At 50.4% G+C, this 27,832-nt stretch overlaps 1 protein-coding gene and 1 non-coding gene across 5 annotated transcripts in view; one reads left to right on the top strand and one right to left on the bottom strand.

Moving 5' to 3' along the window:
• Positions 1-800: 800 nt before the first annotated feature.
• Positions 801-872, bottom strand: TRNAE-UUC (transfer RNA glutamic acid (anticodon UUC)). Its single transcript has one exon. It is a non-coding gene; the product is annotated as a tRNA-Glu (tRNA).
• Positions 873-12,352: 11,480 nt separating this feature from the next.
• The window catches only part of LOC113841953 (rho GTPase-activating protein 39), a 50,874-nt gene continuing 35,394 nt past the window's right edge, over positions 12,353-27,832 (top strand). For 2 of the 4 annotated variants that reach the window (XM_038166450.2, XM_072026284.1), the window contains exon 1: positions 12,353-12,511. In XM_038166450.2, coding sequence (XP_038022378.1) covers positions 12,501-12,511 — 11 coding nt within the window. In that variant the 5' untranslated portion in view covers positions 12,353-12,500. Of the gene's footprint in view, positions 12,512-12,624; positions 14,012-24,101; positions 24,443-27,832 lie in introns of those variants that run through there. The other 2 variants (XM_072026285.1, XM_072026286.1) reach the window with 2 other exon arrangements.

Consider the following 27,832-nt stretch of genomic DNA (forward strand, 5'->3'; position numbering starts at 1 on the left):
CCTTTGAACTCGGTGGTTTAACGTGAAAAGTCCTCGAGAAATAAAACCTGCTTGCCTCAGTAACAGTGTTTTGTTTCATCTCGGAGCCCACAAAACAGTTCATTTGTATTTAAACTTAGTTTAATAATATGCACTAAGTTTGGGCCAATTTTTCAACATGGAAAAGATAAAATTGAATGGGTTTCCTACTGAAGTCAGCACAAAATAAGCAATAATGGCTGGATTTTTTTTTTTTTTTTTTTTTTGTCCTATGAATATGAAACAAAAAAGTTTTAAATTTTGTCTCCTGAAAATCTAATTTTTCTATAGTGCACAGACCTACGAAAACCAATTAAGAGCTAAGAACTTAAACCCATAGATTCCAAATCAAAATGTGTTTTATCAAGGTGGTGGCCGAATTCTGCAGGGTGCCGGGCATGGTTACTGTGACCCTATGGTGGTTCACCTCCAGAGCTGACAGAAAGTCACGGGGAAGCTTTCAGCGAGATATTTCATAGCAGAAGTGTTTCTGGTTAAGGGACAGGGCTTGACCCGTAGGAGAGGCTTGCTCTCATTCCAGAACAGGGTGTTGCAGGACAGGCTGTGCTGGCATCACCATCCCAAGGGTTTCCTCATCTTTGACACTGCTATGGACAACGGGGTGCTACCGACACTGCCGTGAGAGCCTGCGGAGGGTTCAGAGTGGGAGTGGAAGTCGTTCGTTTTGTCCCGTGGCGTGGACGGTGAGCCCTACCTCGCAGATTTAAAAATAAATAAATAAATAATGAAATAAACGGAGGCGGGATAAAAACAATTGCGCTTTCCCACACCGGGAGTCGAACCCGGGCCGCCTGGGTGAAAACCAGGAATCCTAACCGCTAGACCATGTGGGACTGCATGCTCAGTGCTGCTGCCGCCGCGCCCCGTCCCTGCGCTGCGCCACCACCCGCCCGAGGCGCCCCCTGGCGGCCGCCGATGGAACTGCGGCCAGCCCGGCCCAGCCCCTAGAGCCCTGCGCCCCAGTCCAAGGCGGAGGTGGAAGGTGGCAAAACCCAGAAACTGGGTGATGAGCATAAAGGTGTGCCTGGTTCCGTGCAAATTACAGCAACGCTCGGCTCACTCGTCTCATCGGAACAGGATCGTGCAAGTCCCCCAGATGTGGTGTGGAGCAGATGTGGTGGGTTGACCCTGGGTGCTGGGTAAGCCCCCTTGCTCACTGCCACCCACGCAGCAGGATGAGAGAGGGAATCAGAAGGGCAAAAGCCGGAAAAATTAATAGGCTGAGATAAAGACAGTTTAGTAAGCGAAGCAAAGCTAGACGTGTGAGTAAAGCAAAATAAGGAATTCATTCACTGCTTCCCATGGCAGGTGGATATTCAGCCATTGCCTGGGAAGCAGGTTCTCAGCATGCATAACAGGTACTCAAGAAGACAAACACTATAGGCACAAAGCCCTTCCTCCCAGCCTTTGCTGCTGATCATGACATGGTCAGGGTCTGTGTGGGTCAGCTGTCCTGACTGTGTCCCCTCCCAGCTGTATGCCCACCCCTGCCTGCTTGCTGAGGTGGCAGGCTAGGAAACAGAAACGGCCTTGGTGCTGTGCAAACACTGCTCAGCAGTAGCTAAAACATCAGGGTGTTATCAACACTGCTTTAGTTGCAGAGCCAAAACACAGCATGACATGGGCTGCTAGGAGAGAATTAACTCCATCCCTGCCAGACCCAGTGCAGCAGAGAAGACAAAATGAACACAAGCACTGCAGGAGGTCACAACAGCTCGTGTTACTTCTGGTGGCAGCTGTGTGGGCTTCACTGTTGTGTCAGTGCCATACATCCCCAGCCTTGCTGTCAAGCAGTCATCCTTATCGCCAGAAAGGGCTTCAGTGCTACAGGTCAGATTAAAAGACAAGGTAGCTTTACTGCTGCAGCACTGCCTGCCTCATCCTTGCACAGCTGCAAGTCACACTGGGCTTGGCTGTGTGTCAAGGATATTTTGCAGCTGGTGCAAGGCCCATAACCCTCAGAGCTCTTGTGGTATCACTAGTTATGCCCATTCCTGGCTGCCCTGCTCATGAAGACCTTTGCAGGCATCCAGAACTATGGCCAGGCAAATTTACCAACACAAGCAAGAGATTAAATAAGGTTCTACAGAAGCAAAAAGGCAGGCAGAATCAGGAATACCAAAAGCTGGCCTATCCATCCTCTTTCTTCCAGTTTCTGTATTTCCTCTATGTGGCTTCTTCCTCAGCTAAGCACATGAGGAGGATATAACACATGCCAACAATGAAGTTTGGCTTCTGTTCGTGTGTGTCCCAGACCCATGCAGTCAGTGCTATGGTTGTTTCAAGATTCCAGAAGCCCGCTGTATGAAGAAGCAGCTTTTCATGTTGTATGTTGTAGTCACACTGCCCTCTAGCAGCTCAGAGGTGTCCGATGGATGTGGGGAACCAGGGTCAAAGAGCAAAGCACCATTTCTTGAGGGCTGGAGTGTCCCGAGGTTGGTCATGGCAGTTGCAAAGAGACTCTGCAACCACTCAGCACAGACTGAGAGTTCATAACTTGTCTTGCTACAGCTTGGATGCCCACCTGCATTCACAGGTGGCCTGCAGGCACATACCAATGACATGCTCTTGCTGGTGCAAGCCCCAGAGACCTGGCAGCTGACACAGTGGCAGCCTGTCCGCTGAGCAACCACACAGTGAGGAGCAGGAGGAGATACTCAGAAGGCCCCAAACAAACCAGGTAGGACTCTTGGGGTGAATTCCAGGTTGTCACCAGACAGCCAGGCAGGTGTCAGAGCCACCAGAACCCCACGTGGCTGGAGCACCCTGAGGAGCTGCTCAGCACCTCTGGAGACAGTATGGTCTTGAAGGCCATTTAGTACCAGGGATAAAAGGGACAACCCCGCCTGCCCTCAGCATGTAGGATGTGTTCTAGGATGTGGATTGCTTTGTGCAGCCTCATGGAGGGTAAACAGCCAGGTGGCAGTGCTTCTGCCGAACATGCCCCGTCTGCTCTAAGAGGCCCTGTGATGTATGCAGCCAGGATACAAGCTGCTTGATACCTGGCTAAGGTGCAGGTGCTCTCCAGATGTCTGCTATGGACAACACAGCTGTAGCACATGCTCAATGGTGTAGGCTCCTCATTTCTTGCTTTTGCTAGCTGTCCTCAACCCTTAGTCACAAAATCAGCATTTTCTTACACACGCAAAACTTATCAAAATGGTAAATGGAAGGGCTCACTGCTCTTTCCACAGCACTTGTCAGGGACCTTCCTTGGGGAATGGAAGGGTCACCACTGCCAGCTTCTCCACCCTGAAGCCAGGTAGCAATTTGTTCATGTGTGACTCCAGCATGCGTTGCTCCAGGAGAAGATGAATGTGAAATAACACAGAATCACAGAATGGGTGAGGTTGGAAGGGACCTCTGAAGATCATCTAGTCCAATCCCCCTGCCGAGCAGGATCACCCAGAGCACATTACACAGGATGGTATCCAGGTGGGGTTTGAGTATCTCCAGAGAAGGAGACTCCACAACCTCTCAATGCAACCTGTCCCAGTGCTCTCTCACCCTCCCAGTAAAGAAGTGCCCCCTCATATGAGCTGGAACCTCCTGTGCTTCGGTTTGTGCCCATTGCTGCTCATCCTGTCACTGGGCACAACGGAAAAGAGACCAGCTCCATCCTCTCGACACCCTCTCCTCAGATATTTATATACACATTGCTGAGAGGTCTCCCCTCAGTCTTCTCTTTTCCAGGCTGAACAGGCCCAGTTCTCTCAGCCTGTCCTCATATGCCATGTGATGCAGTCCCCTAATCATCTTCTTGGCCCTCCTCTGAACTCACTCCAGTAGTTCTATGTCCCTCTGGTACTGGGGAGCCCAGGACTGGGCACAATACTCCACGTGTGGCCTCACCAGGGCTGAGTAGAGGGGGAGGATCACCTCCCTTGACCTACTGGCAACACTCTTTTGAATGCACCTCAGAAACTGCACATCCATTAATCTGCAGATTCCTGTCAGTTAAGCACAGATGGAAGAATGAGACATCGCAGTACCTTCCAATGTTTAAATTTCTCAAACGTGGAACACTTTAATTCCATTTGGTATGATTCAGCTACCTGAAACCAAGCCCTGGTTCGTGTGGAGAAGCTGGGAGTGCCATGTGTCCAGGGGGTGCTGCACTGTTGTCTCCAGCAAATCTGTTATTTTAGAACCTGTGACATATCCCATGAGATCCCACATCAAGTGACATTCCCCTGGGGACAACGTGCAGTTTATGCTGTAGTGAGTAAGCCTGTGCCCATGTCGATGTCCATGCCCAGCCCTGGGTCTCTCCACAGACTGACTGCCTGGTCTGACCTCAGCTCTGTCTTGTCACTGCGCCCAGTCACCACGGGGCTGTGTCTGAGCCCGGTCTCCATCACTGGGCTCAGCCCTCATCAGTCTCATCCCCGTGAGCTGCCAGACAGCTTGGGCTCTGGGCTGCCCTTTAGGACTGCTGCAGCCTGCTGGGGCTGAGCATGGCCTCCTACAGATGTGCTGTCACGGGGAATTACCCGGAGTGTGCGTCAGGTGTTCCTCTGAGCAGTATCTCAGAGGAAGCCCAGATGTTTCCTCTGACAACAGCAAAGGACAGCCATGGAGATATTTGGACAGAAACACATACATTCAATTTGTCAGCACACAGCCTTTGTGCACAGCAGAGAAATGAAAATACAAAAACTTGTTTGTTGAATTGATCCACTCAGTAGAAATCCAAGATGTTTAGAAAACTATCAAGGAGCAGCTTCCAAAGTGGTTTGCCTAAAGCTGCTTACCTGGGAACTCAGAGGAACTAAGTGTGCCTGACAAAGTCATTGCAGCAAATGCAAATAAGGAAGTTTGGCATTGCAGCACTGGCAACCACTGGTTTAGAAACAACTTCTCCTTGTGGATACAAGGTAGAGCAGAGAACTTGCTGCCATTCCCGTCAACTTCAGCACAATCATGGTTAGTCCTCAAAGCCTTAAGTGTATGAGAAAAGATAAAAGAAAAAGCAGTAAACCACTTCTCACACAGTATGGGAAATTTTGTTATCAATATGTATTAGTAAACAGGCAGTGAGCAAGCAGAAGTCAAGATATTATCTGAGGGCAAAAGGGCTTAATTTTAATTTAAAAAAATAAAGTATCATTTCACAAAAAGGTTATGGTAAGAAATAGCAACCTACAGATACATCAGTGAAGGACATCTGTAAACAACAAAATGCAGCAAATTTGTCTGTGTTTGTGAAGAATAACATGAATAATGGAATAAAACTGAGAAAATGTAGGCAGATTATAATGCAATTCCCCTGACAGGAACTCTGAAGCTTGAATGATGTTCCCAGGACACAAGGCCAGCAAGAGCCCCTGCACTGGTGACCTTGTGAATCCCCTTTCTTCCTCATCTCTGGAGTTATGACTGTGGGACTTTCTGTGCAGGTTACTCACAGAAATGGGGATTCAATTCAGACTGCATGATTAGCTGTAGGAATTATAGGTTCTGTTTGCAGCTAAAAAAATAGCTCAGTTCTTGGCACGTACCTACATTACATTGTCTGGCATGAATATCAGCCACAGCAAACCCAGATGGCTCCACCAGCCTGTGTAACCTGGTGGGAGAGGGAACAGTGAGCTGAAGTGTGTTGGGACACCTGTGTCACCACTGCTCACATTGCTGCTTGGGTCCAAAGTTTCAGTCTTGTACTGTCAGTCTCACCCGCTTGTCTCTGGTCAGTGTCCTCTGCCCAGAGCAGCTTTTGCCCAGCCCAAGGCAGCCAGTGGAGGACTCATGCTGCTGACCCACACACACAGCATCATGTTTTACAGCTCATGATGTCTCCTGAGTGGGAGAGAGCACCACAGCCCAGCTTGTGCATTTGGATTTCTGGGTGAACTCTTAGGGGACAGACTGACAGCAGCAGAGCTCTTACCAGGCACAAAGAGGTGTGAGGGGCAGCAACAGAGTAGAAGTCCCTTGGGAACCTGTAACTGATGTGGTGGCAGGGACACGCAGTTTTTTTTAGAAAGGTTCCTACTCTGGTCTCTCTATGCTCTGGCCTTGGTGGAGAGAGACCCTGGGAGTCTTGAAGCAAGGCACGACACCTCTGCTGTGGATTTCTTCCTGACCTTCATTACCAGCAGCTTCAGAGTTCAGCTCATAGGAAGTGACTTGGGAGCTGAGACTTCTCTTCCCATGTCTGCCTAGCTCTGGGCAAGGACTACCAAGGACAGCAGGGTCAATCCCACAGTTCACAAGGGGCATTCCCACCTCCACCTTCCTCCCCAGCTATTCTCTGCCTTCACTCACAGTTCTGTTGTGTGGCTTTCCTCCTTCTACTTGTCCCATTAGTGGCCTGATCATCCAGTTCAGGTTCCTAGCCTGGCAAACCACCACTCACCTCTGCTCACCACCAGTTTAATGACCTGATGTGGTTTACCCAGGCTCAGCTGAACACCAGAACCAAGCCACAGAATGGCAGGAGGAACAGGACTCGATGCACTGGGGGCCCTCAGCTCAGTTCAGCTATCTCACTCGACTTCATTATGAATCCCCTCCAGGGTCCTGTAATCATTGTCTCAGATGTCCTTCCCCTCATCCCAGTCCCCTCTAAAAAGGCAGAGCTCTCCCATGCCATGGGGAGCTGTAACCCCTGCCAGAGCTCAGTCCACAGCTTTGCAGGCAACCAGGGACCCACAGCAGCAGGAAAGATGGCAGAAACCTCTCCTCTGTGTTTTCAGTCACAATCTGTTTTAGAAAGCAGGAGAGGAAACAAAGAGCATTTGCTCCTCCATCTGTTTCCGTGTCCCATGCTGCTAAGGTTGGGTTACAGCCAGCTGCTGCCGTTGCCAATCAGTAACGTGATAGTGTGACTGCTTACTTTGCAAGGGAGCGAAAGATGGTAAGATGGAAAAATTTGGGACAGGATGATTTTTAAAAAGCCCCATTGCAGAACATCTGGCTTGTTATATAAATTTACTTCATGCCCACTATAAACAAACAAATAAACAAACTAACTAACTAACTAACTAACTAACTAAACCACTGTTTATTGCCTCTTAAAAACGGATATTTTGTACAAATGGCCATATATTTCCAACTAGCTCTTTCCAAATTATGGTCCTGGGCTATTTGATATCTTCAGTCAGCTTCAAAACACAGACAAGGTTAATTAAGAACAGGGATGTTTTTTATTTGCCTCATACATGCTAAGACCATTTGCTGGAGAAGAATCTAACTGTGTGCAATCCAGAGAACCTCAGCCAGCAGCTCACACATGGAGGTCAGCAGGGTCACATTCAGTAAGGGATATGAGGTATTTTATAGATGTCTGTGCTCTGAAACAATGGAGAATTCACCACAATGGCTTGTCCAGCTTGAACCTCAAGCCTCTTGACATAGAATTGCAGAATTGCAGATGTGTTGATCAGAAGGGACCTTTGGAAGTCATTAGCCCAGAACCTTGAAGTGAGAGCATCACCAATACTAGCTCAGGTCAGCCATGGCTCTGTGTAGCCAGGCCTTGAAAATCTCTGGGGATGGAGAGCCAATCACCTATGTGCTAATTACCTACAAGAGGGACATAGAACTACTGGAGTGAGTTCAGAGGAGGACCAAGAAGATGATTAGGGGACTGCATCACATGGCATATGAGGACAGGCTGAGAGAACTGGGCCTGTTCAGCCTGGAAAAGAGAAGACTGAGGGGAGACCTCTCAGCAATGTGTATATAAATATCTGGGTGTCAAGAGGATGGAGCTGGTCTCTTTTCCGTTGTGCCCAGTGACAGGATGAGAGGCAATGGGCACAAACTGAAGCACAGGAGGTTCTGGCTGAGTATGAGGGGGCACTTCTTTACTGGGAGGGTGAGAGAGCACTGGGATGGGTTGCATTGAGAGGTTGTGGAGTCTCCTTCTCTGGAGATACTCAAACCCCACCTGGATACCATCCTGTGTAATGTGCTCTAGGCGATCCTGCTCGGTAAGGGGGTTGGACTAAATGGTCTTCAGAGGTCCCTTCCAACCTCAGCCATTCCGTGATTCTGTGTGGGTAAGCTGTACCCCCCAGTGAACCTAACACTTTATCATGTCTACTGGAACAACAAAGAGCTGCCCACTGTGAGAAATCTTGCCCACATGTAGGTACTTGTAGTAGCTTGGAAGTACTTTGAATAGTTTCTAGTAGTATTGGCTCCTTCTGTACAGAACTGCACAGAGCTGGGACTTGCTGCAGCTACCATGAAATGGAAGGGGAGTGAAAGGAATGGGAGGCACAGCTGCCACTGCTGAGATGGCATAACCCACCCCCTGGGTTATGCACTTGAGCATCCAAGGCGCTGCAGCTTCCTGGAGCCTGGAAAGCTGTTGGGGCTGTGGCAGGAGCAGGCTGCTCTTTTTCCTGCTCCTGCTCCCCCTCCCAGCTGTGGGAGCTCATGGTGCAGGGGAGCAGTAGGAAAGGACGGGTGAGGTGACAACACGGCAGTGCTGTACCTGGTGGCGCAGTCCCACCCTGCAAGAGGAGCAGAGCAGGTCCTGTGGTGGTAACCCACACCAGTGATTGCTGATGAGTCCACAGTGATGAGGCAGGCCCAAGGTGACGATGGTGGGCTGGGAGAGCAAGGTGCCAGGGCTGGAACAGGCTTTGCTGCAGCCTGATTCCAGCAGGTGCTGAGGATGAGGACCCTCCTGAGCTGAGCAGGGAGACCTTCGTGAGACATCCCTCAGCTCAGCCTCCCACCAGCACTGGTGCCCTGGCAGGCTTATCTCAGGTTGGAGCCACACCAGGTCAGAGCTGGCCATAAGCCCAGGCACCCAAACCTTGGCATCATCTCCCAGTATCACCAGTCTCTCCTTCACACCTGACTGGAGCTCCTAGTCCCCCCGTTGATGTACGTGGAGACACTCACCGTGGGGCTGGTAGTGGCCTGGACAGGTTCTGGGCTGAGCAGTCTTGTTTGTTAGAAGAGGCAGAGCCAGGGCAGTACCCATGGGCCCAAAGCTCTGGGACAGTGTTCTGGGTCAGCTTGCAGCTGTGGCACTTCTGCCTGGGTACTGCCCCATCTCCCCAGCCCTGCAAATGTGGGCAGGGCAGCAGCTGGACAACAGCAAGCTGTCCTTACCTTTAGCATCACCGATTCTTCCAGACCCACAGGTGAGGAAGACCCCTCATGTGAGGTCCTCCCACTGCAGTTTCCTGACATGCAGTGTGTGCACACGTTCATCAGCTGAGCAGCTTCATGAAAAGAGGGCTGTGTGTATGACTCCAGACACAGTTTCTTCCACCCAGGAGGAGCATCTGAAGGAACAATTTGAGCGTGATCTCAGGCACCTGGCTCTTTTTGCAGTTCTTCAGTGCTAGTTGTGGGAAATATCCTTCAGCCATGAACAGACAGCAGGGGGATACTTTGGCCTGGAAACATTTGTCATACATCTCTTAATTCATCTTGCAGTGATCTAGTGTTCACAGCCTCACAATTCATGAAGGTTGTTTCTTCCAATGCCTTACAGACAATGTAGTTCCATTACTAGCGAGAGCCAGGGGTTTATGACCTTCTGTTCTTGGAGATGCTTTGGTGTCTTTGCCATGCTCTCAAAGACTATTACAGACACTGCACGCTTCCCTCCTGCTGCTGTCTTTGGTGTATTAATGCCAGGCACCATGGCTGGTTGCCTTGATCTCCCATCTATGTGTCACAGTGTTACTCACCCACTGGAGGAGGATCTCTGAATGCTGTTGCACCAGGCAGAAATATTCTTCTGTCCACAAAGCCTGCACAGTGAAAGCCTCTGAGAAAGTCACTGCAGAGGTCCTACAAATGAGGCATTTCCCCTTAGCTGCTCCTCCCCTCCATGATCTCTCTCCTCCTCCCTGAGTCACTGCACACATGCAGTTCACTTCCACCTGGCTCTCCCAAAGAGAATGACCTTGGTCTGACGGCTCTGCACGCATGTGCAAGCCACAGCCTCACAAATCCAGCTATAGTGTCTGGTAGTTAATCCGTTTTCACTCAGCCATCATCTACCAGTGGTGGAGTTGTGTCCTTGGTGCCAGCGGGTACATGACCATCTTCTGGTGGGAGGTTCTGCCTTCATATTTGTTTCCTTGATCTTTATTTGCATGACTTCGTGAAAAACACCTGCTAGCCCATGAGTTGGGCTGGTCTGAAGGTGTCATCTCAGTGTATCTCCTACAACCCTGAGTACCTCCAGGAATCTGCTGTGGCCTCGAGAGAGAAGACTTCTCCCATCACATGAACTGGGGGTGCTGTGCATGCTGGTGCCACCTTCCCCTGGGAGAGGCAACTGGGTCATGCAGTGAAGGGAAGCTGTGCTCCCACAGCTCTGCTTGAAGTTAGTCTCAGAGAGGAGGTCTCAGAGCACAGCTCCACAGCGAGGAGGCAGCAAATGGCTAGGGGAGCAGGACCAAGTGACCATGGCAGGGCGTAGAGCACTGTGTGCAGAAGCACATCCCTAGAGTTTCAGCCACAATGCCCCAGCAGCTCCGTAATGGAGTTACTAGTGCTCTTCCTGAAGCCTGTTAGGGGGGTAGGTTGGAAATAGCCTGCACATTATCCTTGCATAGTGAAAAGTCCAAAATAAAACAAAATCACAAACAACAAAAAAGAATTCTTACCTGGTCCCTCCTGCAGCCAACCCCCTGTGCACTTCATTGGGTCACTTCTTTCCAGGGTCCCTGAAAAGGCTCTTGTGACCTCCCATGTCCCCAGCTGCTATTTGCAGTCTGCCTAAGGGCTCTTGCCAGCACAGCAAAGTCAAACAGAGTGTTAACATTTTTACACACTGAGTCTAAATCTACAACAGCCCTTGAACAGAGGCCGTCAGGCTGCTGTAAGCATTTTCACAGATTTGCTGTGTTCCTCAGAGGACAGGTACAGCCTTTATTGGCAAAGGCGTAGAGCATCTGCATCTCCGCAAGGAACGCTGCCAGTTTAACCACATTTTAGAGCTACACCAGCAAACTTCCATTTCCAGTGCAGACCTACTTTAACTCCTGTTTTTCTCCTCTGCCTGTGTATACCCTGATCCTCAAGTTTTACCGCCTGCAGCACTCAGCCTCTCCCCATCCCCTGCCCTGTGCTGCCACCAGCCACCTCCTCACTGCACCCTGCTGGGGGCTTTGCTGCTGCGGGGCCCCACTCTCCCATCCCTGATATGTGTCCAGCCCATAAGCACCGCGGCCATGATCTCACTGTCTCTCTATTTGTTATTTACAAGTACAGGGGGACTTCACATGAGTGTCTTTGGATTAAGTTACTCCAAAGTTATTCAGCAGTGCCAAAACGGCGTCTGTGAGAGAGCACTGCAAGGGCTGGATCCCTCTGTGTGGAGCCTCCGCCGGCTGACTTGCCTGGGGTCTGCCGTGATTAACAAGCTGCGCGGACACATTTCTGGCTGTATCAGAAATTTGCCATGCTGTGTGACAGAGCCCAAAACTCACGTTGCTAGTGACAAAATCCACCTGGTATCTGCCAAGTCTCACACCCACAGTGAGAGGGGCCTGAAGTTCCCTCACAAACCCCCTGAGGAGGGTTTCCCCTTGGTTGTAAGAACAAGACCCTGTCCAAAATGCATTGGGAGCACTGCAGCAGCCCCTGTGATGTGGGCTCTGCTGTGTCACTGTGCCAGGTGACGTTGTCCGAATGGGTGGCTGACAGAAGGCTGAGCTGACTGAGCAGGGCTGTCCTTCAGTGCACGGTTCATTTCTTCGGAGTACTCACGTCGAAGGCTTTTGGGGGTATTTTTTGGGCTCTGCCTCTTCCCAGTGTGGGGACATGCCTGGTGTTTCTGCACAGCCTCATCCAGACCACACTGTGCTCAGGACACTGATAGACACAGAAAGTCCTCATCTTAACGGATGTAAGCATTTGAGCTGCTTTATCCTGACTTCAGACACCTTTAGTTGTTCCCACCAATGTGTTTGTTTAAAGAAACACTTGGAGTTAAATCCTCACATGCATCCTGCCACCACAAAGGCCACCGAGGCAGCATGGCTGCGCTCCCGAGCTCCCCATCCTCACGCCGCCTGTGCTGGACGGTGCTCAGGGGAGCAGAATTTCCCTCTGGGGCCAACGCGTGCCTCAGCCCTGCACACTTCAGCCGTTTCCCACAGGAGATTCCTGTCCCCTAGTGGAAAAGGCGACTCGGGTTAACTGCGGAGCTTCGTTTTGAAGCACAACCGGGGGCGGCGGGTCCCGTAGCTCACTGGCACCAGCCGGCTCCCCAAACCCTCGGCCCGGGCACCCAGGGGCCGAGCCGAGCCGGGCCGGGCCGCGGAGCGCCCTGAGCCGCCGCCAGGGGCTCCCCTCGGCCCGCGGGCCCCGCACCGCCCCGCCGCACCCCGGCCCGGCCCGGTTGGGTCCCGCAGCCCCCAGCAGAGGGACCCGGGGAGCGGCCGGGGGTCCGGGCGGGGCGGGGCGCGGGCTCGGGTTTCACGCCCTGCCCCGTGCGGGCAGAGCCGGGCGGTGCTGGCGCGGCCGCGGGGGCCATGGCGGAGAGGTGAGTGCGGCGGCGGCGGCTCCACCTGTTGAGGGACGGGGCCGCGAGGGACCCCGGCCGGGAGCCGGGAGCAGCAGCGGGCGAGGCCGGGCGGCGCCGGGCACCGGGATCCCGCCGGGAGACGGGCGGGCCCCGGGATCACGGCTCGGGCCCGGCCGCCGGCTCCGGGCGCGTTCCGTGGCTCTTGAGGACCGACCGCGGCTTGGCTCGGCGGAGAGCTCCCGGCCGGGGCAGCACCTGGAGGCCGGGAGCTGCCGAGCCGGCGGCCCCGCTCGGTGCCAGCCCCCGCCTGAAGTCCGGCTCCTTTGGGGAGGACGGTGTGGGGCTGGGCACGCGCGCTGCCTTCCCCAGCAGCTGGTGCCGGTTGCTTTTTGCACCGATCTGCCGAAATTTTTCGTCTTCCTAGCTGAAAAGCTCGGAGCGGTTTCACCTTCCTGGGAGCTCGGCTCTCCCCCGGGGCACCGGCGCTCGGCTGGCTCCTCGCGTTCCCTTTGTCTGGGGGGAGAGCTGTGCTGGCCTCCTGCCCGGTGGCCTGGTGACGGTGCGAGGTGTTTGGGAGGATTTGTGTTTCTCGGGAGTTTTGAAGCTTTTTCTGCCTCTTTCCTGCCCCCCTCAAGTGGAATGCGGCTGGAGTTAGTCCGCAAGAAAGAGCATCTGGGGAAGGAAGTGCGCGTCCCTGGGAGAGAGGGGAAGCAGGACGGCAGAATTTATCCAGAGCAAAGCGATAAGCGCGGCGCCAAGCCCTGTGCTCGCCAGCAGCAGCGGCAACTCCTCACTGCTGCTGTGTCTGCACGCTGGTGACAGCGAAGGGCAGCAAGGTTGCAGGCTGCTCGCTTTGGGGCATAAACCTGACAAAGCTGCGCAGATTTGGGAGCATCCTTGCACCAGCCGGCACAGAAGGGCACCGGGTTTCTTGTGCTGCATTTTCCTTTCCTGAGCAGCCTTTTCTCGCTGTCCTTTTGGTGCTTTTCGAGTTTGTTTTTTTTTACCAGTTTGATGAGGTAGCTCTTTCCTATCGGTTGGATCAAGGCTACGTGGAGCGATGCTGAGATCGCAGCGGATTATAGGAATGCAGATTTTGAAGCCAGGTTTTTGGTTGGATAGTTCACATGCCTTCAGTATTCACAACAGGTTTGCTTAGCTGAAACAGATGTCCCGGCCTTAACTGGAAGCACATAAGCTGGAGGGAAATCCAAGTGTGCTGGCCTGGTGCATTTTTTAACCAAGAGAAATTTATGGCCCTCCTTGTGATGTAAAAGGCTGCTTTCAGCCCGACAGTCACTGGATCTGCAGCTGAAAACCTTGCATAAGACTTGCACATTTAATGTGCCAGCCACAGTGCAGAATCAGGTTCGCTTAATGCTGCCCTACTTCAGGGAAATGGGAAGTGAATGCATCCCATTCATCTCATTTACCTGATCGCCAGAAAAATGTAACTCTGTGCTCTGGTGCAAAGGTGAAAAGGAGAGACTGAGATTCCTGTGGTGAACAGCTGAGTGGGTAAGAAAATCTTACAAATTTCAGTATACTTGTGTCTGAGCTTTAAGGCATCTTTTAATCTGTTCCGATGTTCCTCTGGGTTCACCTTTATAGGGCTATGGCAAACTGGTAAAGTTTTGTTCACTGGGGAGCAGTTTTTTTCCCCCTGTAGAGCCATGGAGAAGGAGCTAATAGCACCATCGAGGGACTGTGGGAAGGACTGTAAGATTTGAATCAGCTCTAATGGAATTGCTTCTGTAATTAAAGATAAGGAAGCATAAACTGCTCTAGGATTCTGTCTCTTTGACCCACGAGGCTTTTTTTTTTTTCTTTTTCCTCCCAGCAGAGCAGTTTAATAAATATTCATGTTCATGAACCATTCCTTTGAAGTCACAAAAGGATTCATCATATATGTATTTGATAGGTAAATGTGTTAGTAAGAATGCTGCTTGGGTGCTGTTTTATTTATGGATAAACAAACTTTTCAGTTTGGAGTTGTCATTTTATTACCATGTTTTTGGCTGTTTGGATTAAACAGCCTTGGGAAGCGAGTGGGGGGAGATGCTGCAGCCTGTGCCAGGGGTGCTGGGGATTACTGAAGCCTGTGAGGTGGGGAGAGGGGTTATGTTTGGGCGGTACTGGGTGCACTGGTTTAGTGGGAAGCCTGCTGGTCTGGCTGCCCTTTTAATCTGAGTAATGCAAAATAAAAAGGATTCCTGTGCTTTATGTTCTGATTACAACGGCACTGAAAATAAGACTTAAGTTTGTTGTTGAATCTTCATATCCTGAGTAATGAGTTTGTTGCAGATAATTAATTCAGACTCGGGTTTTAATAAGTCTTTGACTACTAGACTAGTTTCTGTGTGACCCGTTTCCCTCCCCTCCCCCGGAGCTTTAATTTATGAGTGAGTGAAAGCGTCCGCGGTTCATCAGCCTGCCCCGAAGCTGCTGGCTGACTCCCTGTGTCTGCGCTCAGTTGTGGCTTTGCGGTAATGGGCTCTTCTGGTTTTGATGGTGCATCTGAATCTCCTGCTGGTGCTCAGCACAGGTCCCTGTGCACATCCTCTGACTGGGTCCATGCTCCCTGTTCTGCTTTATCCTGGTTTTAGCTGCCTTACATAAGGCTGTGGATAAATAAATGTCTTCTCTGTAGCGAGCTGTGACTGCAGGAGAAGCTCTGACTCCCTGATGCTTATCCCACTCTCATCTGCTGGATGAGCCTATTCTTGGCTGAGCATTATGGTGTTTCATTTAGCATGAAATGAGCCAGCTTTAAAGGTCTCTGTTTGCTTCTCAGAGGTCAGGCACCCGTGGAGATAAGTGCAGGTGTGGGAGGTTATCAGCAGTCTGACCTCTGCCCCATTGAATGCGCTGCAGGAGCGGTTGGTGAGACTGCTGATGCGATTTACCTGGGATGAGACGGTTTAGGGGGGAAAGGCTGGCTGGCTCCAAGTGGAACCAGGAGTGTGTTTTTAGTTCTTTTTAGTTCTTTTAGTTCTGCTGGCAGCCTGAGGAGGTGGAAAAGGTGATAAGCTGTGCAGGACAAGGTGGTTGTCTTACCCACCGAGACTGCTGTATACTTTTAAAGCGGTTCTTAGCAGCAGCTTTGGAGCTAGCTCCAGAAGTGGGTCTGTGCCTGTAGCTCATGTGTGACTACGCAGATGAAGCCTGGTCTTTGGGAAGCATCTTCAGACACACCAGATTCTTCTGATGGAAACTAATCAGAAGTTCAAAGGAAAGAAGCTGCATTTCCTCCTTCTCTGTGGTCTCCTTTCCTAATGCCTCCATTCCTGTTGTACTACCCAAATGGCTTCTTGGGTGGATGATGCAATTAGGAGGAGATGCTAGCAAGCTTTCATCAAATAAATACGTCAGAATTTGAAATGTTCCATTTAGGTTCCATCAATCCTTTCCAGGTAGAGCACAATTATTTGTGACTTGCTGTGACATGCACATGTGCGTGTTTCTTTAAAAAGCCCTCCAGGCAGTTTGCATAGTTAGCGAAGTACCTCTTGTTTGTAATAAAAATAAATTCCAGAGCAGACATTGGGATTTGGCTTTAGCTGGATACCTAGAGGGTTTCTGAGCTTTGCCGTCATGATTTACATATTGGATGTTAATTCCTCTCTTTGTCCAGGTGAGCAGAAAGGCAGTTCACTTGTAGGAAATGGCTTTAATGATCATGCATTCCTGTAGTTTTTAGTAGCTCAGGCATGAATGTCTGCTGAAGCAAGCTCTCTGTTTGATATATGTATATATTTTGCACACGTTTCCTGGGAAGAGTAGTCTTCTGCTTTGTGCAACTTCTTAAAACAGTTAATACATATCTGCCTCTCCAAAAGTTCACTTAAACAGCAGGCATGAGGTCCATCTGGCTGATACATCTGGAGCTAGACATTGTAGGTCAAGAGAAATTTTTTTTCCTTGGTGTTTTTCCTGCAGTTGGTCTTTCCCTCACGGGGAAAATGGAAAAAAATACCATTATTTGGGTTATATTCTCTCATCCTAATTACTGTTTGAAGTGCTTGAGGTTACTGATATAAGGAATAAGAGTTTTATTTTTCCAGTTGAATATTGACCAGCAGGTTCCAGTGTAGCTGGTAACAGTCTCACAGGTACTCTCCCAAGCCTTTTGCATTGTGTCTTGTCGGCTGGCATTTTTTTTGCTTATGCAATACACAGAACCAAAAGAGGTTTGGGAAGCTTTTAATGACGATGCTGAAGATCCAGCTCCCTTGTTGGTTATGAGGCACGGAGCTGGTCAGGACAGGGCAGTCCTGCACAGGGTGCTGGTCCGGCTGGCGTGGCCACGCGAGGAGTTGGGCTTGTCTGGCGTCTGGTCGGGAGAAGGGACTGGCATTGGATGATCGTAGACCTTGACATGCTCAGATTTGGAAAATGCCTGAAAAATCTTGAGGGTTGGCAGGGGAGAAATGCTGGAATAAATGAAGCATTGAGAATTGTAAGATTCTTTTTTCAGGTGTTTTCTTCTTGTTGGACTTAAGGTCTTGAATTAAATGTATGGAATTAAGCCTTGTATGAAATCTTACTGTGGACTTTGTGCTGTGGAGCGCTGGAGAATTTCTAAAATAGAGGTCTAAATAAAATAACTCACTGGCATCTTTGTCAGGCACTGGAGGCAAATAGAAGGCTGATTCTACACAGAGGATCCCTGAGCCAAGCTCTTGCTGTACTTTGCCTTCCTTGAAGGAAAGTGCCCTGACGTGAGATGAATCAATGACCACAGCGAGCACCCGTGCTCCCCGTACGTGCTGTTCCAGCCTGGAGCCGCGCGGTCCTGGGCCCCTGTACACCAACCTTTTGCTTAGCCACAGGGTTTATGATCTACCAAGATCAAACAAACCAAGGGCGGAGCTGGGGGGAGCTCAAACCTGTGCTGGACTCCTTTTGTGTAACTTGGCAGATGTGGGGCGCTGCCATAAGGCACTTTGTTTTGGCAGATGAGGCTGTTTCCTACCTGGGCAAACAAGGTTGCTGCTTTCTGGCTGGAAACCCACTTCAGGAGCAGAAAAGATTCAGTGTAGTGGGATTTTGTGTTGTCTTGGAGATTATGAGGTGTTGGTCTGGGGCCAATTGCTCTGTAGCAAGGGTAACTTCTTTTTCTGTAGGTCTTTTTTTTTCCTGTTTGGTTTTGTTTCCATGTGTGTGTTTGTTTGTTTTCCTACCCCACTGAAAAATGGCTTACTCTCCATCACCAGAGTTACGAGGAGAAGCCCAATGCTGTTTGCATTGGGGACAAGCTCAACAAATCCACATTTTTTTGAGTCAGGCATTACCAGGCATTGCATGTGGCTTTTCATGGGTAGCAGCAGCCAGGGCTCCGTTTAAGAGAAGGATGGGTTGTCGTGAAATACATTCAGTAACGAAATGAAGCCAAAGACATGTATTTAAACAGCAATTCACCTTCCAGCTTTTAGTTTCCATACGTTTGGTTTGTCGTAAAACTGTAAATGACGTATTTGGTCCTCTTCAGGTCCAACAGCTGCTTTCTCCTGGTAGATATCATGGTTATTGGGTTGTCCTTTGATAGCTACAATAATCCATCTGTGCATCAGCCACGTTTGCTCCCTAGCTATAATAGATCTCATTCTTTGCTCCCTAGCTACAATAACTAGATTTGGGATTTATTTTTTAATAGGCTCTCCATTGCTGTAAGCTATGGTGACCAGAGAAGCTCCAAGTGTTCTGTGAATTCTTGGTGATGAATCAACAGTAAGAGAAGCAAAGGGATGCAAGGGTGCCGAGCCTGGAGTTAGCTGGATTAGCTGGGTGCATGTCCAGCATGAGGAGTGCTCAATGCATGCCTAAGGGCAGGTGCTGAATATGTCGTGATGTGGTGGCGTGTTCTCTTAGCGTTTTGTACTGCCCTAACACAATAGAGCATCTTGCTGTGATGTGACTAGCGGTGGTTCGGAGGAGAAGCGTGAAGGACGTGGCACTGAGGGTGGGCTGCAGCTCCATGCGTGGGTCACCACAGGTGGAGTCCAGCCGAGCGCTGGAGTCCAAACTGCAGTGGGTTGTGATTTTGACTTGAAACTCTTGCCACTGATATAAAGGCAAAATTTAATTTTCACAAAGTTGGTTTTCCTGAATTCACTAGAGCTGTAACTTAAAATAAGTCTAAAACCTGAGTTTGAGGTTCTGGAGACTGAAGCCTTCTACAAACCAGAAGTCTCTTTTGGGATGGCAATAAGAAAAAAGAAAAAAAAAAAAGTGATGTTCTGGGGCTGAAGCAATGTGCTGCAATGCTTGTTCATTCAGGCCCTGGACCCCTTCACCAAAACGACAGAGTTTGCTAAAGCAAAAGGAAAACAGCAGTTTCCTTAGTTCGCAAGCTAAGTTAGCTCGGCGCAGGGTTTGGGGAGCACTGGTGTCCTTGTGCTGGGGACACATGGTGAGGAAGGAGCACGGGGGAGCAGTGAGGGGAGACAGGGTTAAAGTTGCTGTTGAAGCCAGAGCTGAGAGCTCTTCTCTGCATGTGTCGTGACATGATCATCCCGGTCCCTATCCTGAGGTCCATCAGGCCAACGCTGTGAGACCGAGGTGACTCTGGGTACCTTGCGGGAACCTCGGCCTCGGATGGCCAAACTCTGCTGGAATAGCACCGCTGTGGGGCAAAGCTACCTTTGGCAGGGTCTCTTCTTGGGGTTGCTGTCATTGCTGAAGGGAGCAGGGCCGGAGGAGTGCAGCAAAGGGGGAAATGTGGCTTTGGTCTCTCTGGCTCCCGTATCTCCTACATGGGCCCACTATGAGCAGCCACTCAGGGTGCAGTGCAGTCTGTCAGCACTGCCTGCAATGGCTGAGCTTGTGAACTGGTGATGTTCTCCCTGCTGCGCTTGTGTGCTTGAACTTTATTTGGTCTTGGAGGGATGACATCACTAGCTTTTGTCTCTGTTTGGATAAGGAAAAGCTTCTTCTCAGCTGTGTGAGCTGTTTGTAGGGGGAGGAGAAGAATTTGCAATGGCAGGAGCTTTTGGTAACCCTGTGTGGCTGGTGCAGGGCGAGCTTGCTGCAGGGCCAGTGGGAGACTTTTTCTTTCTCTGAAACACAATGTGAAGACCAAAAACGGTTGAGAGCTCGGTGACTGTCAAGTAGCACAGTGCAAGAGCCTGGGGTTCAACTCAGAGCGTGAAAGTGGGTCATATTCAGCGTTGGAAGCACTCGTCCCTGCCTGCCCTGGAAGACTTTGGCAGTGTGCTGAGCTGTTGTGGTTCCTGGGTTTCCTCCTGCTCTGGAGGTGCTCTGGGGGAAAGCACAGTTTCCTATCTGAGCGCATCTCCTGATACCACATACATCTTGTACTCCGGGTGCTGAAATAAAATACCCCCACAGCTAGTGGCGCTGCGTCCTTCCCTTGCTCCAGTGCTGCTGGTGCCTGCTCAGGGCAGAACCTGGGCCCCAGAAATGGCAGCCAGCCCCTTGGAGGGGGCAGGGGAGGGCATGCATCTAACTCAGACCTCTGCTATTTGCAGCAGGAGACATTTCTTTGTGTCTGTGGGATGGGCAGCGTGTGGGTTCGCGAGCATTGTGGCAGGTGTGCTGAGGCCTTTGCTGGGGCAGCCAGCACTGGGCTTCCCCCCCTCAGCTCTGCACCTGCTGAACTGTGACAGGAGGTGCCAAGAGGAGCAACGAGCAGCTGGGAAATGCAGACCCCCACTTATTCATTCTTAGGCAAAGAATAAATACATTGATTGGTGCAAAAATTGATGGGTGACTTTTAAATTCAAACCTGTTGCTGCCTAAAGCTGCTCTGCAGCCTGCTGGCAGCCGGGCTGGCCCCTTATCTCCCACAGGGCCCTGGCAGGAACACCGCGGGCCTCGGCCTTGGCTGCGGCTCTGTGTGTGCAGCGATGCCAGGAGTGAGGGAAGGGCTGGGCTGGGGCTGCTCCGTGGCATGGCTCAGCTTTAAGACTCACTTTGGGCATCTGGAAACTGGAGACGTGCAGGTGCTGTTGAAAACTCGGTACATCCGTGTCCAGGAGCAGTCAGCGTGACTCCAAGCCTGTGGATGTGATGAGCAGCATTAGTAAAATGAATGAGACTTGTGTCTGCCCTACCTCAGAGCTGGCATTTACCCCTGAGCCTGCTAAAAAGGAGCTTCCTGTTGTGTCAGCCTTTTAAGAGCCCTGATATTTGCTTGCCTTGTGTGGCTGTCCTGCTGATAAGGAGAAGCTGATAGGAGTGGAGGTGGTATGGAAGTTATTTGGTGATGACATTGGCAGCTCAGAAGAAATGGATACCTCCACTGAGAAAAGGTCAAAGACTTTTTTTTTCTTTGACAGAAAGACAGAAAATAAAAGTAAAATAAAAGTAAATAAAATAAAAGTAAAATAAAAGTAAATTGGCAGGGAAGGAAGGCTGATGGAGTGAGAAGGATGTTGGTCAATCTAGAAGACAAAAAGGAAGGTGTATTTTCCAGCATATTACATGTAAAAACAAAATAAGGCAGGCCAAAATATGACTTTTGAAGAATAAACTTAGTGATTCACATTTGTTCAAGTGCATCAGAAACCTTTTGGAGAGATCACAGCAGCAGTTCATGGGAGGCACAGAAGATTTTCTGCATCCATTGCAGAAATCTAAACCATTTTTTGGTGATCTAGACTCCTGTGGAGGAGCTTTGTAGTTTTGCAGCTTTGCAAACTAGAAACTCACTGTAAAAGAGCTGTCTGAGAAGTTGTCTCATCTTGAATGTCAATAGAAATAGCTCTAAAGCAAACAGAGGAACTGATAAGAAACTATAAGGAACAGTTATCATTCACTTGAGTGCTGTGGGATCTTAAATATAAAATTGTTGGGATGCTTTTGTGCGTGTGCTGCTGCTTAAGTGCCCTTGGTATTGCAGATATTGATGCTGGCAGATTTGATGGCAGTTCTTGAAAGGAGTGGACCTTGGAGAAATCTGGGAGGTGGGCATCAGGCGGCTCAACGTCTGCCCAGGTGACTGCCAGAGGAGGACTGCAGGGGATCCCGGGGACCCCCGAGCACTGTGCCTGGGTGATAAGGAACAAGTCACTGAAGGCAGGACTGTGCCTGCGTGATGCCGAACCTGGAAGAGGTGCTTTTAGCTCAGAGAGCATCCCAGAGCTTCCCTGGGCACTTCTCTGCGATCATCAGCACAGCCGACGAATGTTGGTCTCCATCCTCAGGGGAGATGATAACAAACCAGGGGCGTCTTTCTGACCCTCTGTAACGCCTCGGTGCCCCCGTATCTTGGGGGCTGCGTGCTGGAGAGGCTGCAGAGGAAGACAACTGAAATGACTGAAGGACGGAGTGCTGCCTTATGAAAAGAGGGGCTCCTGGGTTTGAATCGGAGAAGGTGAGGGGCCTCAGATGGTCAAGGTATGCAAAATCTTGAAGGCAATGCTTACGTTGGATTTCTATCGACCAAGCCTTGCAGCACTGGAGCCAGAGGTGCTTGGTGAAACTTAGAGGAGAGATTGGTTTCTGAATTCATTGTCCCAGGAAGCTGTGGAGGAAAAAGGCACCAGCAAGTTCAAAAAGGATTTGGGTGAGCAACAGGTCTGAGCCAGATGCTGGAGAGATCAGCCAGGGAGGCACCCGTAGCATCCATAGCACAAGTGTGGATTCTGGGGGGATAAAGAAGGAAATGGAGAGAGGGTGAGACGGGGTTGATGTGCTCTGCTGCTATCCTGGTTGTAGGCAGGATGGATGGATAGCTGGTCTCACCCAGGGCACGTTTCTTACATTCTTGAATGGTTCCAGGAAACAACATCAAGTAGGAACGTAGATGTGATATGCCGGGGAAGAGGCAGCTTGGCTTTGTATACCAAAATTCCAGCCCTGTGAATTCATCAGCACTTGGAGGGCATTCATGAGCACACGGTGAGGGTGATCCAGTGGAACGGTCTGGTGAGACTTTCCAAAAGGCTTCAGCGAGATCTTGCCCTCAGAATCTCCAAGAAATGTCCCTCATGGAACATGTGGATGAATTAATGGTTAAAAGAAGTTGCAGAGATCGGGAGTAGGATGTCAGCTTCGACAATGGAGGGAAGTCGCTGGGAGCCCGGCTGGGATCTCCACCACTCCGTGTTTGTTCGTTACCTACAACAGGACAGGAGTGATGGGCGGGGAGAGCGTGCCGTGGATCCTGTGCACTGCGATGGGCTCTCAGCAAATGAGGCAAGGGATCATGCTGCTGAGGTGTGAGATCTGGGTAACGTGTGGTGCTGTGGAAGTGCTGGAGGAAAAAAAATAGGGTGTTGTGAGGAGCTGAGGGGGGAGCAGAGGACACAGCAACGAAGGAATGGCACAGCTGCAGCTTGCTGTCCTGTGAAAGTTAAGCATGTGCCAGGCTATCCTGTCTCAGAAAAGTCCTTGCCCCAAGCTGCCGGGTGGGAGCAGGAAAACCCCCCCGTGCTTTTTCACCCTGAATTTTTCTGTCTGTGGCCTTTGTACTGCAGGCAAATGGGCTGCTGTGGTGGGCAGGAGGCAAAGAGATGTTGGATGTGCCCCAGTCCATGGGCTGCACAGCAGGAGGAGGACAGAGGGAGCCCTGCTGCCTTTGACACTTCTTGTGTCATTTTGCTGAATTTGCCCCTTTTCTGCTGCTTTCCTTAATGCTGCTGAAAGTGAAAAGCCCAGTTTTGGACTGAGCACAGACTAATAAATGCCTTTTTTTTTTTTTTTTTTTGTGTGTGTGTGTGAGAAAACAAAAGGAGCTTGTTTTGGGCACCAAATGAAAAAGTAAATTGTTCTCACACCACCGTTCAGTTACCATGTATAGCAGTTACTGCAATGGCAACAGATATTTTCAAGATCCAGCCAAGATCTTCCAGGGCTGCAACATGACTTCTGATACTTGTGATGCTATTAATAACTATTTTCCCCCCTCATAGCCAGGAAGTTTCTTCTTCCTCATGTACCAAGTGTGAGGGATAAGCTCATTTTAAATCAATTGTGGGGAGAAGCGACACTGGGGATTTCCTGCGTTTTTTGTTGTTGTTGTGGAGATCCTGTATAGTGCTGCCAGCTTTGCAGCTACCTCCCGAGCTGAGCTGGACTGTGCCTATTGTGCTATTTAGAAGAAAGCCCAGTCGGATTTTTTTTCTTTTTTTTTTTCAAACCAGGACAAATAGATGACTTGTATTTACTCTTCCAGCTATGCACAGAAGCTTAAGTGTTTATTTCAGGCTAACTTAGTTCAGGGGAAAACCTGTGGCCAATTAAATGCGATCTGGGCCAGGCTCTGGTCTGCACTATTTCTTTCCCTATCTCCAGCCATGTAAGCAAGATAATCTGCACCATGGTGGTGGTTCAGCAGTTCTTCTGAGTTTAACTTGGTTCAAAATCGCCACGTGCACACCCTCCTCTCCCCAGTTGCCTGAGTTACCTGCCGGCATCTCCTGGAGCTGGAAGTGTGGCAGAGCCACCAGGGGCCCTTGGCACCTGATTAAGGAGCTGCAGCAGAGGTGGGACTTGGCCCTCTGCTTGTTCTGGGGGCTTCTGTCCTGCTGGGGCAGCCGTGGTGAGTGTGAGCAGGGTTGTGAGCCTGCTGCTGGCTCTGGTTCTGCCTGCGCACACGTGAGCTTGCAGTGCAGCTGTCCCTTTTCAGCCCTGCAGAGGAATGAGATGTTTCACTGGCCCAGCCCCTTCACCCCACGAGAGCAGCAGTTTGGCTGTGGCTGTGAAAGTCTCCTTGCCCCCTTTCTTCACAAACTGCAGAGCCAAGGGGAGCGCTCAGCACTCCGGTTTCCCCTATTTTGCGGAGCTCTCTGGTTCTGCAGTTTCTTCTGATGTCACTGCCTTTGATGTCCACCCTTCCCCAAACAGTGACATCCCCAGCTGCTGGATCGACAGCCTGCTGTTAAAACTGAGAGAAAAGTGCTTAGTATCAGGGAAAACGTGGAATCTTTTTATCTTACCAGCCTTCCTGGAGAAGATGAAGAAATGAGCATCGCTATGCAAAAGGTTGGTAAAATGCAAGAAGTAATTCAGTCTTGTCTGCAGGAAGCAACTGCTTTTTAATTTTGTTTCCTCCCCTGCTGTTGTACCTTTTTCCCAGGAGGGCCTGCTGGAGGTGCTGCAGGGCTCTGCGCTCCCCCATCGAGGCAGCACATGATGCGGAGCTCAGGCTGGGAGGTTGCAGCCTGCGCAGCCCAGATATATTTTCTGGACATCCACAAGAAACATCTGTGCACCTTTTGGGCTGGGGACTGACATGGGGCTGGTTTTCTGTCTCCTTGCTGACTCTCAGGAAGATTAATCCCACCTTTGTTTCTGCAGCAGGGTGAGAGCAAATGCAGGTTTTGAGCTCGAACACTATCAAACTTTGTTCAGACACGTGAGATTGCAGAGATGTTCAGTTTTTAAAAAGGCTGTGAATGCATTTTGCGGCAAGATTGAGTTATGCAGTCTTTGTTTCTCATTAAATCAAGCCTGATCTTGTCAGTGACAAAGTACCAGCACTATACATAAGTAGCATTTTTGTTTATTTGAAGTTCAAAGATGTTAATATAGCCAATGCTAGTCTTACTAGCACAGATGTGTAGTGCACAGCTCGTGGGATGTGACTCCTACCCAGTGCGTGACGTTTTGGAGATGATCAGGAAAAAAGACCACATTCAGGGCAACACTTCCACATGCCTTTCCTTTTGGAGGAAGTTTCATTTTTTTTCATGGTTTATTATGTCAGAATTTTAAAACAATGGAAAAAAATCAAGCACAAGCTGGATTTTTTATCCCCAGCTACCAATTCACTCCTCAGTAGGTGAGCATTTTCAGAGGTTGCTTTCATTCCCAGCATCTCTGCACTGTCCTGACTGATGCACTTCCCTTGCAGCACTTTCTGCAGGCAAAACAAATGTATTGAAATCAATTTCTCATGGAAAGAGGTTTTCTGCTTATTGTTTTATGAAGGGTTTATGAACTCTGTGGCTGAGATTTTGGCTATTTATTTACCACTTCTCTTCCCTTGCCAGAGGAAATCAGTGTGCTTGGCCTGGGGAAAATGATGCTGACGCTGAAGCAGCTCCTCCACATGCAGCACTTCAGGGATGAGTTTCCTCATGGCTATGGGAGCAGAGGAGAGTTATTCATTTGCAGGCTCTGCATTTCCTGTTGCTTTTGACTTGCTGCCAAACTCCTCTGACGTCCCAGCACTGCAGTGGTTAACATGAGTCACGCTTAACAAGCTGGGACAGCCAAGCCTTTCAAAAGCTCCTCTCCATTTGTTCCTGCTTAGTTTTTTCAGCAGAGTCGGCAGAGACAGCTGCAGCTGGAGAGATTTGCTGAAGAATGAAGTGGCCTAAAAAAGTGGCGATGAAACACTGTTATCTTTGTTTTATGCTTTTAGCCACCAGTGTCTTGTGGGCTCTGCCAGCTGAGAAGTAACCTGGTCCCTCACATACGGCGTCAGTGTTTTGCATGAGTTTTCAAGGGGCTCTGTGTTTCAGCTAATAAAGGACTGGCAGCCCTTTAAATGAAGAGAGACAGAGGGCTATTATTTTACTAATGCTGTGCGTTTAGGAATGTTGCTACTTCAGATATGTAGCCTTGCAAACTGCCGCTTGAAAGCCATATGGAAAGATGGTCTGCAGTCCAGCTGCTCGTACGGAGTAAACAGCCAGGCACCCTTGTAACAGGGCTGCCTGTGCGTGGCTGTGACTTGCAGGTGCCCCACCTTGTAATTAGACCTCTGCACCTTCTTTAGCAGAGCCGGAGCTGCAGTGGGTGTTTTATGGTCTGGCAGAATTATTTTAGGAAGCTGTCGCAAGGGGCCCTTTCAGCCTTCATCACTGCCCACTCTATTTAGGCGTCTGTTTGGCCCCGAGTTACGGGCTGAGGGTTTTCCATTTTCTGCTTTCATGGGTTTCTTTTTTTAACCCTCCCTGTCTTCCCCAGTCTCTGCTAACCTATGGCATCCAGCAACCTTGGTCAGTGTTTTCACTTTACTGCTGAGTCTTCCCCTGTGTAGCTCGCAAGCACTGCTGGACCTAGCACAAATGAGCCACTGCCCTGTGGCTGTTTGCTTGGCTCAGCCACGGCTGCTGTATGCTCTCTCTTTCCTGTAGTGAAGATGGTGCAAAAACTCCTGTTTTCTCATTCTATTTGGGAAATTGCATCATGGAGCTGCTTTTGCCTGCCCCTGTGGCCATGGCAGCTGCTGTGAGATCCCTGTCTTCATGGCAGGGCTGGGAGGGATCCCTGGAATGGGCACCAGTGATACAGGGGACTGTAAAGAGTCAATCTCAGTCCTGAAGCAGCTGGACAGCAAGCTAGCTTCATCGGGACTTTTGTCAGTAATTCCTGGAGTGACAGAGAGGGCAGCAAGTGCTCCCATGTCCTTGAGATAGCAGAAATACCATGTGCGACGTTACTGGGTCTGGCACAGGGAGAGTGCTCAGCGCCGGCTGTTCTGCCAGGGCTGTTGCCCTTCAGCCTGTTGGCAGTCGCAGCTCAGTGCCCCAGTCCCTACCATGCACAGTGGGGTTGGGAAACGTGAGGAAATGTAGCCCTGCTCGGGCTGATCTACCCCCATAAACACAGTGTGGTCAGCTTTTGAGTTGTTGACCCTGGTCTGAAGTGGCTGCCCTGTGTCTGGGGGTTAAGGTGGAGTGCAGGAGGCGCCTCCTCCTGTGGGTCCCTGCTCCATCCCTGCCTCTCACTGCGTGTCTGTCCCTTCGATAGATGGGGGCAGCTCAGTCCTCGCCTGGAGAGCTGATGGCTGCAGGGCTGTGCCTTGTGCATGTGGCTTCTGCTGCCCTTGGTGAGCCCACATGCCGGCAGGACGGTCGCATTTATGCTCACCGAGCCCAGCCTGTGCCTGTACTGAAACATCCTTCCTGAAGCTGGGCCTGAACAAGGAGGGCAGAAGCCAGGAGGCGTTTCCCTGTTTAAATCCCATTTGGGGGGGATGATGGAGCCTGGTGGCAGGTTTGCCTGGATGAGGATGCGGTCACCACCAAAGCGCAGTAGCCGGTGCTGCTCCAAGGCCATCAGCAGGCCTGGCCATGTGTCCTGGGCTTGGTCCGTGTGTGATGCGGTGGGTGGGAGGACAGCACCAAGCTGCACCAGGTCGTGGCACCCACATCCACCGGGCAGGGACCAGCTGGCCCCCGGTGTCCCCTGCAGCTTCCTCCCCTCCAGTAGCCGGGGTTTGGATGGAGCCACAGAGCCATGCGGCACGTTTTGGATGGAGAGAGAGGGGATGAAAAGTGCCAGTACATTTTTCTGAAACTCATTCTCAAATACTCAGCCCTTAAAAGGAAAAACGTCTCTGCTGCAGCCCTTGCTGGGCTTAGGAGGTGCCGCGGTGTCTGGGGCAGAGCAGAGCTTTTGGAGGCCATTTAGCAATGGGGG

This window comes from Anas platyrhynchos, chromosome 21 (genome assembly GCF_047663525.1).
Source record: "Anas platyrhynchos isolate ZD024472 breed Pekin duck chromosome 21, IASCAAS_PekinDuck_T2T, whole genome shotgun sequence".
Lineage (NCBI taxonomy): Eukaryota > Metazoa > Chordata > Aves > Anseriformes > Anatidae > Anas > Anas platyrhynchos.